Genomic DNA, 12,886 nt, shown 5'->3' with positions numbered 1-12,886 from the left:
ACAATTTTTTTCGATTAGTATTCAGTTAATTTCGTGGTTTTGCTCAAATCCGAGTGAAAGATTAGATCTGAAACTTTCGTCTAGTGAAACTTGAAGACTTCTTCAATCACATGCACAATTCGCCGCCACCTTGCCTGACCAACTTCTTCCGTTGAATAAATTGTAGCGATGTCTATCATTTTACGCTAATTATCTTCAATCAAATAAACGTTTCGCCCAATAAGAGATTTAATTACCGCTTCATGACTACGTGAAAATGAAACGTGTTATAGGTTTTTACTTTTTAGTGAAAGTTTATGTAAAGTAAACAATCCGAAACACATTTCAAACTTTTTGGATAGGCTCTCCAATTTCTCAAAGGAAAGTTTAAAATAGGAGAATATAGGATCGAGTAGCCCTTAGCTTGTTATTAGCGTAATTACTGCAATCGGGATAAAATTGCAGGAACTGCGTAATTTTGGCTAGTCTTAAAAAATAAGAGCTCGAACGTTGTTAAATCTGTTATTAAACCATAAAAAGTTTAAATTATACCGATTTTCAGGTCAAAATACGCTAAAAGTGGACAAATATTGATTGATAACTCGTGTTTCTATTTACGAGTATATTTTTGTAATTCATAAAGAATGTTAAAACTTCTCGTCAATTTTTACTATTTTTGCGTATTACGGTACAACTCCTAGATTATTACTTTATAATTAAATACGTTCTGAAATTTTCAAAATTATTATTGAAAATTATATCAATAGGATTTTTATCTACATATAGTCTACGATACATTATTTTAGTACTTCTCGTGATTTTTCTTCAAAAAAAATAGTTATTTATTTTATCCACGCAAAGGAACGAAGTTCGAGCGTTTATTTAAGTGGATAAAATACATAGTAAGACCCGAATGCAATACAATATTTTATCCACAAGCAGACAATAAGTATAAATTAAATCAATAGTTTGGAAAAATTTTATTTTTTATTCTGAAGTGAGCAGGGCTAATCACGAGACGGTTGCTATTTATTTTTCATAAGACCCGTGTGTTTTATTGATATCATAAAACGTCTCCTAGTAGTGGTATTATGACCTAACAATAGACTGGTTGTGGCTAAAGGATTTTTTAGGGTTTAATTTGCGTTCTTTATGAACGTTGATAACTTCAAGCAATTAGAAAAAATCCAAGTGAGCTCCCTGGATTTGTTTGAAATGCATGTTGCATGATTTATTCAGATGCTTGAATTTTTTCACCAAAATTTTTTGCGAGTAATAGAAGCTTCAAAGTTTTGTCACTCGTTATGTTTTTTTACTTGAAATATGTCTGACTTTTAACAATTTGTCTAACAGTTTTTTTGGGTTATAGAAAAATACAATTTTTTTTAGATTATGAATTTGTAACTGATTTTTTTAGGAAAATTTTTACTGAAAAACTGAGTCATAAATAATTCCATCAAAGTGTACAATTTTATTTCTCTACTAGAGATTTGAGAAAAAAGGTGTATTTTTGAGGAAATTGAATAATCTAAAGACAGAATATCAATTCAAAGCATTTAACTAGACAAACAAGAATAAAAATTATCTAGATTTTTATTTCTAAAGTGTTGATTATAATTGGAAGTGATTGATCACTCTGTACATACATTTTTTTAACTTTACATTTAAAACGGGGTATACAAAACCATATTTTGGTGTTTTTCTATAGATTTTTAGGGCTAAAGTGTTTTTTGTTGTTGTGGGTGTTTCTAAAATCCGTATTGGGTTCTAGCCCGGCGCCGGCCATCTGTGACCCTTTCTATCTGGGTTAGGTTAGGTGAGGAGGCCTAGTTATACCTGCGACCACTTTCATTGTTCCAATCACTCTCTCCGCTGCAGAGATACGGGGTGCACTGGACATGTTAGTGCTATGGGCTTCGTCTTGCTGCTGCTCCTCCTGATGTGTGGGTCAATGTCAGCGTTCCAAGGTAGCCCCACAACCTGATCTACCTCTTGGTTAAGTGTGTGTGGTTTTGTGCAGATTGTGGAAGGAGCGTCAGGAGATCCAGACAGCCCCGCGTCGGCGCCCTTGGACGCATCATCCACGGCAAGCAGAGTGTCAGAGGTGCGTGGCCGTGGCAGGTAAGGGCTTTAATCAACACACTTGCGTAATGTGGAAAAAAATTTCAACTGGGTCATTACCATTTCCTGTAAACATCGACGCAAATAATTTATGGACTTGTATTATTCAACGGCGACGACAGACTTATTACGATTTCAACAGGAATTTTTCCGGAAGCCTGACTTTTTTCTCAACGAACAAAATATTTCTGGCCTTTGGTTTCTTAAATATTTAGTGTTTGTTTCGAATTGTTTGTGAAAATTGGTCAATCACAGAGTGTCGCAGCTTAAACTTATCAGGACGATATCTATGCCTCTAATACATGAAATTTAATCGAATCTAAAAAATTCCATATTGTTAGTTCATTAATTACGAAAACATTAAACTCTAGGCTGGCACACGCTGTATACTTCAGTAAGTTTTCCAATTTAATTGACCAAATATTTAAATTAATAACTTTTGCAATAACACTTGCAAAATGAGTTTTCAAATTTTTCTTTAAAGACAGATTAAAAGTAATTGTTGCTTGTCTTTTAGAGTAGCAAATATATACTTTCTTGTTTGTTTGACACTTAGGGTCATTACGCCTCTTAATGGAGACATACATTTGAAATAGCGCATAATAGCAACAAGAATTTCTTCCACATGTAGAAAACCTGTCATAATAGAAGATTTATGTTAGTGCCAATCTCCGTCATGTCAATACATTCTTTATTAGGGAAGGTTTCAACGAAACGTCTGCTTCTGTTATTACTTTGATTGGATTTTATTTCGTAGAATTATTTATTAATTAGTGACATTAAAGTCGCTTGTAATTTAAAAATTAATTTTTTTGATTAGGTCTCTCTACAGTTGTTGCACCCCCAATTCGGGTTTCTTGGTCACTGGTGTGGGGGTGTGTTGATATCCTCCGAATGGTTGTTAACGGCGGCTCATTGCGTCAACAAGTGAGTACTAGTTTCAGTTTTGTTGATTGCTTCCGGGCAATGGATAACCGGATAAGTTTATGTAATAGTTCAGCATCACTTTCAATACAACCTGTTTCGGTTTGTTTCGTAAAATGAAAACGAGTTATCCAACCCATCGAATATTTGAGAGTTTTCTTTCAAGCGATGCCACCGCTTTGCTTCTAATTGGATTATGAATAAATTATCGGAGAGAAACGTAATGACAATTCAGTGTGTTGTTACAACGCATACGAAATTGGAGTCATTATACACTTTTCTTTGTTGGTATTACTAACCTATTAAATTAAGCTTTCTATTAAGATTTAACCGACTTTTTATAATCTTGACTGGTTTTACGCAAAATATTTTATTAAACACGAAAGAAAGTCAATACAATTAATAGTGTTTGGCGATTGAACGGTAATTCACTGACGCTTATTTTTCAATAAAATTCCAAGAAATAATTAACATAAATTATAAATGTTCTTTTAACGACATAATTTGATGTCTTACGTATGTAATATGAACCGTTCAGTTTAAGGAACTCGTAAAAACAGATAATTTAATTTTAAGTAGTTAATACTAGATAATTAAAGTAAATTATGGACACAAGTTGAGCCTGTCATTATTGTCTTGTGAATTATTGTTATCTAAATTGTTTCTATACAGTAATTACAACTGATGCACAATGAGATAAAAAACTAATGATACGGCCGTTTACAATTACACTTTATTAAAATGTTATAATTTTACATCTCATTAAAAACTTTCGTTTATAGTTTTCCCAATTGGATTAATTTTTAATTAAACCCAAGCTGCTAAACGAATAATAAGTTAATAACATTCGTTAAACACTTTTTAAGCTTCCTCGAAATTACAGTTCCTATTGTAAACTTTCACGTAATTTTTAACGATGAAACAAAGCTCATTGTTTAAAAATTTACAAAAAATAATTAAGTGACAATTTGATCATCAGATACTTGTCCTTATTCTACTTATACTCTACTGAAATTATTGTCAAAATTAACAGTTTACTAATCCTTAAACAGGATTTGTACACAAATGTTTTCACTAATGTTATCTGAACATTAGCTTTGTTAAAAAAAAGAAAAACATTTAAAAGGCAGAATTTAGCAAGTTTGTCATCAGAGCCTAATATACTCTGTATTTGTTTTTAAATTATTGTCTTTTGTTGATAGAGGAAATGTAACAAAATGTCACTATACAGAAACAAATCGCTTGTTGAAATCATTCAAATCATTGAATGAGTTGGCATTAAATGAAATAATCAACAAACGCTTTAAGTAATTTGTAATGAATTGCTGAAATTACAAATCACGAATTTAACATTGTAACAATTATTAGCAACAGCATTTAATTAATCGTTTTAGAATGTGGTTAAACATCGAATTTAAATTTATTTGCCATTTAACTTGCTTTACATTTTTAGAATTGTTTTAATTTAACAAATTAGTTTCCGGTGTTTTTGCCGGATTTGAAGGGAGATGATTTCAGTCGTTAAAGTTTGTTTTTATGTAGAAGGGATTTTATTTGCAATTTTTTACGTAAATGAAAACCTACGCAAAATTTTATTATATTTATGACAAATACTTTCTTGGAATATCTTTTATTTTCATCTACGTCAATACACTTTGAAAAATTCCTTTAAATAACTTATTAGACCCAATGTGCTAATTCGGAATAATAAAAAATGTATTGGAATCTTCTGATAGTGTTCAAATATTGTCTTGCATCAACAATGAGAGAATCAAAACGAAATTGTTTGTCATTATTATGCACAAGTCGTAACACTTGACGTCACTTTTAGCGACTTATTTAACCTTCCTTTGGCTGCCCTTTGGACGGCCGTTTTGGGCGACTGGGACCGCGACGTGGAAGAAAAATCCGAGCAGCGCATTCCAGTCGAAGAAATAATCTTGCACGAACGATTTCACAATTTTCAACACGACATTGGTAAGTAGAACTGTTCCAGTCGGAAGATACGGATATCAGCGATTGTTCGTAGCTCTAATGAAACTCTCACGGCCAGTGAAATTAGCAAGAGATAGCCGCGTTCGAGCTGTTTGCTTGCCTCCCAGTCGATTAGCATATAATCAGACCGATCTGTGTATCGCCACCGGTTGGGGCCGGGATGCCGAAGACGGCATGCTTGCAGGAAAGCTGCTCGAAGCGAGAGTCCCTCTACATGACAATGCCGTCTGCCGGAAAAAGTACGGGCATGCCGTGTCGATCCGGTCGGGGCATATGTGCGCTGGGCATTTGGACGGCTCGAGTGGCACCTGTGTTGTAATCTCCCGGAGGCAAAAACCCGACCCGGACTTAACATAGTTGTTTCAGGGCGATTCCGGGGGGCCGCTCCAGTGCGCCATGAGGGACGGCAGGTGGATGCTAGCAGGGATCACGTCCTTTGGTTCCGGGTGCGCCAAACCTGGATTTCCGGATGTGTACACGCGACTGTCTTATTATCTGCCGTGGATTCAATCAAAAACGCGATTGAAGCAACCTTGACTGACACTGACCTGATCTCAGATGTGATAGTAATTGTTCGTGAAAGTAACAAACTTGTAAATAAAATGTATATAAAAACTTTATTACAAAAGAGTACAAACCGTTCTTTAATAAAACGTTTTCACGCGTTTTTTTTATTTACGCAAATTTGCCTCTTTGAAAGTTGAGGAAAAGTGATAAATTAATTCATCAATAAAAATCTGGAAGGAAATTTAATTAACTGCCAAAATGTGCTGCTGCATCTAATTGCTTACACAATCTAGCTTGCTGTTTAAAAATAAAATAAAAGCAAAAAGTAATTATGAATCTCCGAGTAACAAAAGAGTTACAATGCCACTGAAAATTGTGTTATTTAATTGTTTGTTTATAAAATGACTGGACGGTTAGTTTATTAAGACTTAAAGAAACTGACAAATAATAAAAAAATAATAATTTTTTAGTCGTTTTAATTATGACCTTTGGATTACACAAATAATGGATTTTCGATTTATTTTCAATAAATTTATTCATGTTTTAAGTGATGTTAAACTAATTAATTAACAAGTATTTTAAGTCGTTTGTACAGTAATTTAATTAATTGCTGAAATTACAATAAGTCGAAGACTTAACAATAGAATAATTGCTTTTAAAATCAAATTAATGGTTTTATTAGAATGCGTTTAAAAATAGCATTTACAAGTACAGGAGTACTTGATTTCACTGTAATACCGAAAAGTCAAAAAATTATAAAATATAATATTATGTTTTAACAATAATCATTATAAAATTAAGCTAATTTTAGCATTAAGTTTCGTCGATGTTAATGCTCTTAGCATATTTATAATCATTGCACAAATATATTATAAAACTTTTGAGTTCACCTAAATTTTACATTTGCTTTGACATATTTGCATGCATTTGAAATTAATAGTTAATCTTGGCATGAATTTCTAAAGAATTTTTATGATTCGGTGCAAAAACTATAATAATTGTGCGTAATAGGCATCTGCATACTATGACATTTTCGTTTTTTTAATTTAATAATTTGCATATGAACCAGTTTTTTGTTCTGTCATTTAGGTCGTACAGTTGAGCCATTAACAGCTTTTTCAATGTTTTATACAAGGAAAAAGTGAAATTAGTGCTGACTGTGCAAAGTTCCATAATGTTTTTCGATAATAGCTTTTAAAATATAGCTGCACAGGTGAAAAATTTTTTCGATTGGCGTAATTTTAATTGGCCCAACCCCATTTTTACAAAATTAAAACCTACATTTTTTCTCTTGTATTACTATTCAATGCCATTCCTTGACATTGCAAAGTGACAGGAAAGGTACAAAGATCAAATAAAACGCATCATAATTTTTAAAAAACTTTGTTTTAAAAAATCGTCAAAACCATTCTTAAATAACAAAAATACCTAAAAAACTAATAACTCTCACGCAGTATGTACAAATATAAATAATTTCAGTCTCTAAAACGTCACAGACGTTAATAACTACAGGCATTTAATTTATCTACAGTCTAAAATACCCAAAAACATTCACTTTAATATCCTAATATCTGGCTTAAAATAAGGCGAATTTATCGGAATTATAGGAATCGGACTATATTCCCCCCTAAAACTCAACCTCCCGTTCGGTTGTTCTTTCGAGAAGAATAAAGAGAATAAAGCTGAACCTGACATTAAAGCTAAACCACCTAAACCTAACAAATAAATGAGTACTTCTTGTACGACTGGAAGTACGTAAAATAGTACAGTTATCAAAGCATTTATACTCCCAGGGATTTCCCCTAACCGCAGTTGGAGCCAGAACAACGGCAAGTACATTCCGTTAAAAGGCTTCGTTCGGGGATTATACTTTGTTTGGCCAATATCTAGGTTGATCTGTATCCTTAGGCTGGCTTCCATCGCAACACCTAATTCAGGATGTAGCAGGAAGCTTGAGTCATGTTTCTCTTCATCAGGTTTCAAACCTTCAATCTGCTCCAAAAGTAAAGGATCAGAGTTCAGAAAATGCGGTTGCGAAATAGCGATGGGCATGTCGTAATAACAGGGCGAGAGTGACCCCAAACCTTTAGGGAGACAGCCGTCTTTGGGACAATAGCAATGATTGTCGGGATTCTCCTCAGGAGTCGCAAGAAATAGTTTATCTACCTCGAAAGTCATACCTCGGAAACCCGTTTTTGTCTCAGCTTTTCCCTTGTAATTGAAGGGCACAGGCCGGCAAAAGGCCCGTCTGTAGAGTTTCACTGACGTGTTTTCTGGCATATTTGGAGGGAAGACTGTTCCTTCGAAAGCACCTTCGACCATGTTACACCGGGAGTTTTTGTTGTCTTGGTTTTCATCCGTGTAGCCCCAGTGTTTGAGGCCGGGGGAGCCGTTCCAACGATGAATATGATAAACAGACGAACGTTCCTTTTCTGTCAAAAGGGGGCTAGCGAGGCCTAACTCGGGTTGCATATTTAGAGTTACAACATTGGTGGCGTTATCCAAAGCCATGAGTCTATCCAGAATTCCGAAACGATCAAAATTGATCCAGTTTGGAAGGGCTTTGTGGGCTAGAGTCACAAGTTTATCGTCATAGCCCCACAAATATTGCGAAATTGTGACATTGAGGAAGGATTTCGAGTTGAGGGCGTTGCTAATTGTGGAAACGGCAAGGTTTGTGATGAAACCGGAGTCTCGGAGGGATGCCGTGATCCCTAGAAGAGGGATATTGGGGGAGATGATCCAGTCTACGTCTGGGTTTCCGATTGACATGTCAGGTCGGAATTTGAGGTAGCGTTTAGGCTCGAAAGTCATGGTGCCATTAGGGTTAAAAGTTGCGTTTTTATTAAGGAGAATTTCTCTGTAAAAGTTTTGGGTTAGTGCTAGTTGTGTTGGTTTACGAAGAGTCTTACTGGTAGACATAGGGGCCGACTTCTTGAACCTTCATTTTTTCTTTCCCTGATAAAAATTCTTCCGCGTTTGTTACATTGAAGATAAAAGCGTCAATGTACACATTATATGGGGGAACTGACCAGAGTTTGAGGAAGATTGAACCTGGAGCTAAAGTTGCAACCTATCGATTGATTTTTTAATTTTTGGTTTTCTGAATATTTTTTGACTTATTACCTTCTTGATTATAAGCTGTAATGGCTGATAGACAAACATGAGGTACGACGAACAGGTCATAATGGCCCCCAGCATTAGTAATATTAGAAGCCCTGTGAAAAATACTTGGTAAATGTATGCAAAGGAGGAAAAGCAAATTGTTATTGGAAGTCACCTCGAAAAAATCATCTTAGTTCATTGCCATTGGAAGTCAACGTACTTTCTCGATTATATAATGTCTGGTGTTAAGCATTACCATAAAATATTGGTTAAGGTCACTTTTATAATTGGGAAATATGGAATGATTGTAGTGATGTTTGCAAGAATCGGTCAATGCTATTTTGTATTGATTGCAAAGCGAGGTAATGAACAATTTAGTGAAAGACAGCTTGCGGAAATTTTCGGCCTTAAAAATCGGTTTAATTTGAGGATAGTGAACCAGAGATGAACTCTACACTTGAGGTGTCAAGAGATAAACTTTGTCAAATTGGCATGACCCGGAAATGGTAATTTTTGACATTGTTTACATTAGATGGCAAGAAACTGAGTTTCAGGGAATTGCCTTGGCCAAGATACGTTGCAGATACCTTGATATTGACGGTCAGATTGGCAAAGTAACCATGATATATCACTTTATCTTACTTAAAATGCACAGGCTACGTTTCTCTTCAATTTATTTTTTGTTGGTTTCTTTGTTAATTGATATCTGCAACATTCATAAAGATACGCTGGCAATGAATTGAATATTAACCTCAAGAATGTCAACATCATTAATTATTTTCTTTATCAAAGAAAGCCACTAAAAATAACGCCCTTGATTAATTCTTGTTTAGCCGGAAATTTTTCTGAAAAATCGCATCGACACGTGCACATATTAAAAATCTAACAAGGTTTCAAAGTCACACGTGTAGCACTTTGAAACGTGTAAGATAAGTCTTTAGAGCGCTTGAAAATTTTTCAAAATTGATAGAGGACAAATTGTTGTGGCAAAAATCAAACGTGATTAATACAAACGTGTGATACATTTTTATTACATGGGACTACTTAATAGGCTCGGAAGGAAGTTTTTATCTAATGCAGTGGAATATCAATCAAGTGAACAATAGTTCAAGAGCAAAAATTTGGCCGCGCAAAAATTTTGACTCTTAACCATTAAAAAAAAAATGTTTTGGAAAACTGGCAGTGAACCCTTTTTAAAAAAATTGCAAAAGGACTTACGTGAATTAATTTTGTATTTAAATTCCATTTTGGTCACTCACAAATCACAAAACTCCGTATTTAATTCGTGCTACAAAACCGTCGGACTTGAATGGCAAAATAATCCATTGACAAGAGTTCTGGGGGTTTTTAAAAGACGGTAGTCGGCTTACCTATTTATTGAGTGGGAGAAATTGATAGATATGACGTCCGAGGTTGGCGCTTCTCAAGAACTTTACCTGCCCCACCAAAATATTGTCATCGCGTTTTTAATTAGTATTTTTTTAATTATGATACTTTGTACGATTGCACCGACATTTTATTGTGAAAGAAAAACTTTATATAGCTGTGGTGTGAACCAGAAACTGGTATTTTAGAAAGGTGTGCAACAGAAGGTGATCGAAAATTATGCAAGGAGCGAGTGGTTAACCAACGTAACATTAATAAGCGTTTCGATTAGTGCGAAAAACTATTTATTTTCACCGGGATTTCAAACTAACCGAAACCTTCACCTTAACACTGAAGGACTAAGGAAAATAATAGAATTTTTTAAAGAATTTTTTGTTTATGAATGTTAAACTGAAAAAAAAACATATTGGCAGGTGATATGACCAAATATCAGTCTTGCCGTTGTGAAACTAATTTTGTTTTATTTTCTTCTAATGGATTAATGTGACAACCTCAAGCAATCTTATAATCTGGTTATATCTCGATAGTGTGATTTCATAATGTTTAATTTCTCTTTTAAGGAACTGTTTCTATTTGCAAAAATTACATATTGAGCTTGCATCTGCAAGGTTAGAATTTAATTAAATTTTCTCAAACTGATTTTTTGATTAACTACTGAATATTGTCTTCCTTAAGTATTATAATTATTATATCTTTTCATTGCATAATTCCGGTAAAATATCATGTTTTATTTTTCGTATTATATTATCTAAAGCGGAATTAGTTATGCAAATCATTTTATTTATGTTTAAAGTATTCTGGGTCAGATATATAATAAAAATCATCAAATGACTTTCTTTTTAAAAAAAATGACTAGTGTAAAAATAAATGTTAACCAAATTCAATTTCTGAACATATTTACGTGGTGGGAGTTTAAAAATAATTATAAAACAATAAACAAATGATTAAAACTGTAGGAAAACTTTATATAAAAAATAATTTCCTCTACTTAACGTAATAATAAAATGTTAGTTCCAACTTTCTGTTTTTGTAGATAGATTTTTTTTTAAATAACTCAGTGAATGGTTCAATATTAGGTATCATTTAAAACAAATTTTGTTTATTTATTTGTAATTTTTAAACAAATATTAAAAGTTTAGTAATAAAGATTAATTTTTCAAATTTACGTCCGAAGCAGTTAAAAATTAAGGAAAATAATATTAAATAATGCCAAATTTTTAATTTTCAAAATTTTTGTTTCTGTAGTTTTCTAAAACCGAAAATTGTTTTGTGATATAAAAATTTCAATTTTATTGTCAAAGTAAAAATTGCATTAATTGTTAGTTTATTTATAGCATAATTATAAACAAAAGATGTGATCAAAACTGACCTGAATAAGTGAACAATTTTCGGTCTAAAATTATAACACTGATTATGGACTCTATTTTTGTCATCTTTTGTATGTTTTCTGGTACAATTTTTTAATTATTTAATTGTTAGTAAGTTGTTGACAACAGATAAATAATATCAATCGTATTAAATAATATTAACAAGTTTAATAGCAAATGTCGATTTGCCGTATCATTATTAATAATAATAATAATATTTATTTCTTTGTTTTCACTCTACAAACAAATTTAACAAAGCTAATCCAATAAAATAATTTTATTGTTTTGTTTTTCTATTCATTTAAAAAATAATAAGACCTTGCACACACTTACTGTACAAGATAACTTTTTTTTTTCTTTGAAAAAAAATCCGGATGTTGTTCCGATTGGTTTAAAACGATACATTAATTACTATTTCGTCAGGTAAACATTTTAATTTCCTTGGATAGTAAACAAAATAGATTTACTCAAATTTTTGAATAACAATTTCTGTTTGTAAACACGAATTTTGATAAAAGGTGATTGCCCCAAAAATTTCCAATTAACTCATAACAAACGATTTATGAAACTTGGCTATTTTTACGTACTTAAGAACAGTTTTATTATCTATTAAATTTAAAGCTTCGTGTTATTTCTATTGTAGAAAAAATCTTCAACACTCGATAAGCTATAAACATAAATCATTAAATTATCGCTCTGTTATTTTACAATGTTTGATGTTTCTCGAATTGTTTAATTTTTTTCAAACAGTAATAATTCGAAATTCGCGGAAATGAATTGCAAATAAATTTGCGTCAATGACCCACTTTCCCGATTTTCCGAAATAATTTAGTGTCAAACCGGTAATAAAAAAATATGAATAGACAAAAATCCTTGAAGATTTTTGGATTCAACCGTTTAATATGATTGGAAATGTTAATTAAAACAAAGAATATAGTAATTAAAAATCACGGTTAAAGTGCTTTACTTATCTCAACGGCTCAATGCCAGTAGAATTCCGAATAAATCGAGCAACAAAACATTTACTTAATATCCCTTTCGGATTTCAAAAAATTTACTCTTATATAAGCTAATTGATTGTAATTTAAAAGTCATGAGATCGTTGTGTTTTGTAAAGACTGGTTCTTAGCCAAGAGAGCCAGTTGTAAGGCACCGCTTGCTTAATCAAATTGAGTTTTCAATGTCAATGTCACATTCTCTTGTTAGATAACTGATTAGATTTCTTTTTTTGTAAAATTTTGCAAGCAAAATCTTTAGTCCGGCGCATCCACCAAAATTCAACTTTTTTTATAAATTATGTTAATCATGTTTATTAGTACAAGACGTATTTGACGTCAGTCGAGTGTACCTTCTGGTTCTTAATTTGAGCAGTTTGACGGCTTGAAAGTATAAATCATATACCAAGGTTGGTTCAAATTGAGTTAAATAATATCTGAAATAATTCTAAGAAAAAAAAAAGTAAACATCAGAACATAACTTAGTATTAAAATGAGTTGTTTTTG

The 12,886-nt window shown here is 32.6% G+C and overlaps 2 protein-coding genes across 3 annotated transcripts; one reads left to right on the top strand and one right to left on the bottom strand.

Annotated features, from left to right (window-relative positions):
- The first annotated feature begins 1,843 nt into the window (after positions 1-1,843).
- LOC123007470 (chymotrypsin-like elastase family member 2A) lies at positions 1,844-5,686 on the top strand. The gene is made up of 6 exons (XM_044402784.1): positions 1,844-1,946; positions 2,000-2,100; positions 2,921-3,027; positions 4,856-5,001; positions 5,054-5,334; positions 5,386-5,686. The coding sequence occupies exons 1-6, from the start codon at positions 1,889-1,891 to the stop codon at positions 5,554-5,556; spliced, it is 864 nt and encodes a 287-aa protein (XP_044258719.1). The 5' UTR covers positions 1,844-1,888; the 3' UTR covers positions 5,557-5,686.
- A 1,207-nt stretch (positions 5,687-6,893) lies between these two features.
- LOC123007469 (scavenger receptor class B member 1-like) lies at positions 6,894-10,139 on the bottom strand. 2 transcript variants are annotated; one of them, XM_044402782.1, is made up of 5 exons: positions 10,068-10,082; positions 9,850-10,001; positions 8,653-8,744; positions 8,439-8,599; positions 6,894-8,386 (listed from the first exon to the last, which is right to left on the bottom strand). In XM_044402782.1, the coding sequence occupies exons 2-5, from the start codon at positions 9,875-9,877 to the stop codon at positions 7,078-7,080; spliced, it is 1,590 nt and encodes a 529-aa protein (XP_044258717.1). In that variant the 5' UTR covers positions 9,878-10,001; positions 10,068-10,082; the 3' UTR covers positions 6,894-7,077. The 2 variants fall into 2 exon arrangements, with proteins under 2 accessions (XP_044258717.1, XP_044258718.1); XM_044402783.1 differs by lacking the exon at positions 9,850-10,001 and having other exon boundaries at positions 10,002-10,139.
- Positions 10,140-12,886: the final 2,747 nt, after the last annotated feature.

Source organism: Tribolium madens, unplaced genomic scaffold (genome assembly GCF_015345945.1).
Source record: "Tribolium madens isolate multiple individuals breed KSU strain unplaced genomic scaffold, Tmad_KSU_1.1 Scaffold_3;HRSCAF=73;Tcas5.2_LG2, whole genome shotgun sequence".
NCBI classification, from domain to species: domain Eukaryota; kingdom Metazoa; phylum Arthropoda; class Insecta; order Coleoptera; family Tenebrionidae; genus Tribolium; species Tribolium madens.
This window is presented reverse-complemented; position numbering and strand designations above follow the sequence as displayed.

Bases quoted from the DNA above. Each gene is read 5' to 3' on its own strand.
- LOC123007470 (XM_044402784.1), top strand. From the start codon at position 1,889: ATGGGCTTCGTCTTGCTGCTGCTCCTCCTGATGTGTGGGTCAATGTCA. The intron at 2,101-2,920 runs GTAAGGGCTTTA...TTTTTTGATTAG, and splicing joins GAGGTGCGTGGCCGTGGCAG to GTCTCTCTACAGTTGTTGCA. The intron at 5,002-5,053 runs GTAAGTAGAACT...GATTGTTCGTAG, and splicing joins CAATTTTCAACACGACATTG to CTCTAATGAAACTCTCACGG.
- LOC123007469 (XM_044402782.1), bottom strand. From the start codon at position 9,877: ATGGAATTTAAATACAAAATTAATTCAC. The intron at 8,745-9,849 runs GTAAGTCCTTTT...TATTTTTCACAG, and splicing joins TAAATACAAAATTAATTCAC to GGCTTCTAATATTACTAATG. The intron at 8,387-8,438 runs GTAAGACTCTTC...AAACTTTTACAG, and splicing joins GTCGGCCCCTATGTCTACCA to AGAAATTCTCCTTAATAAAA.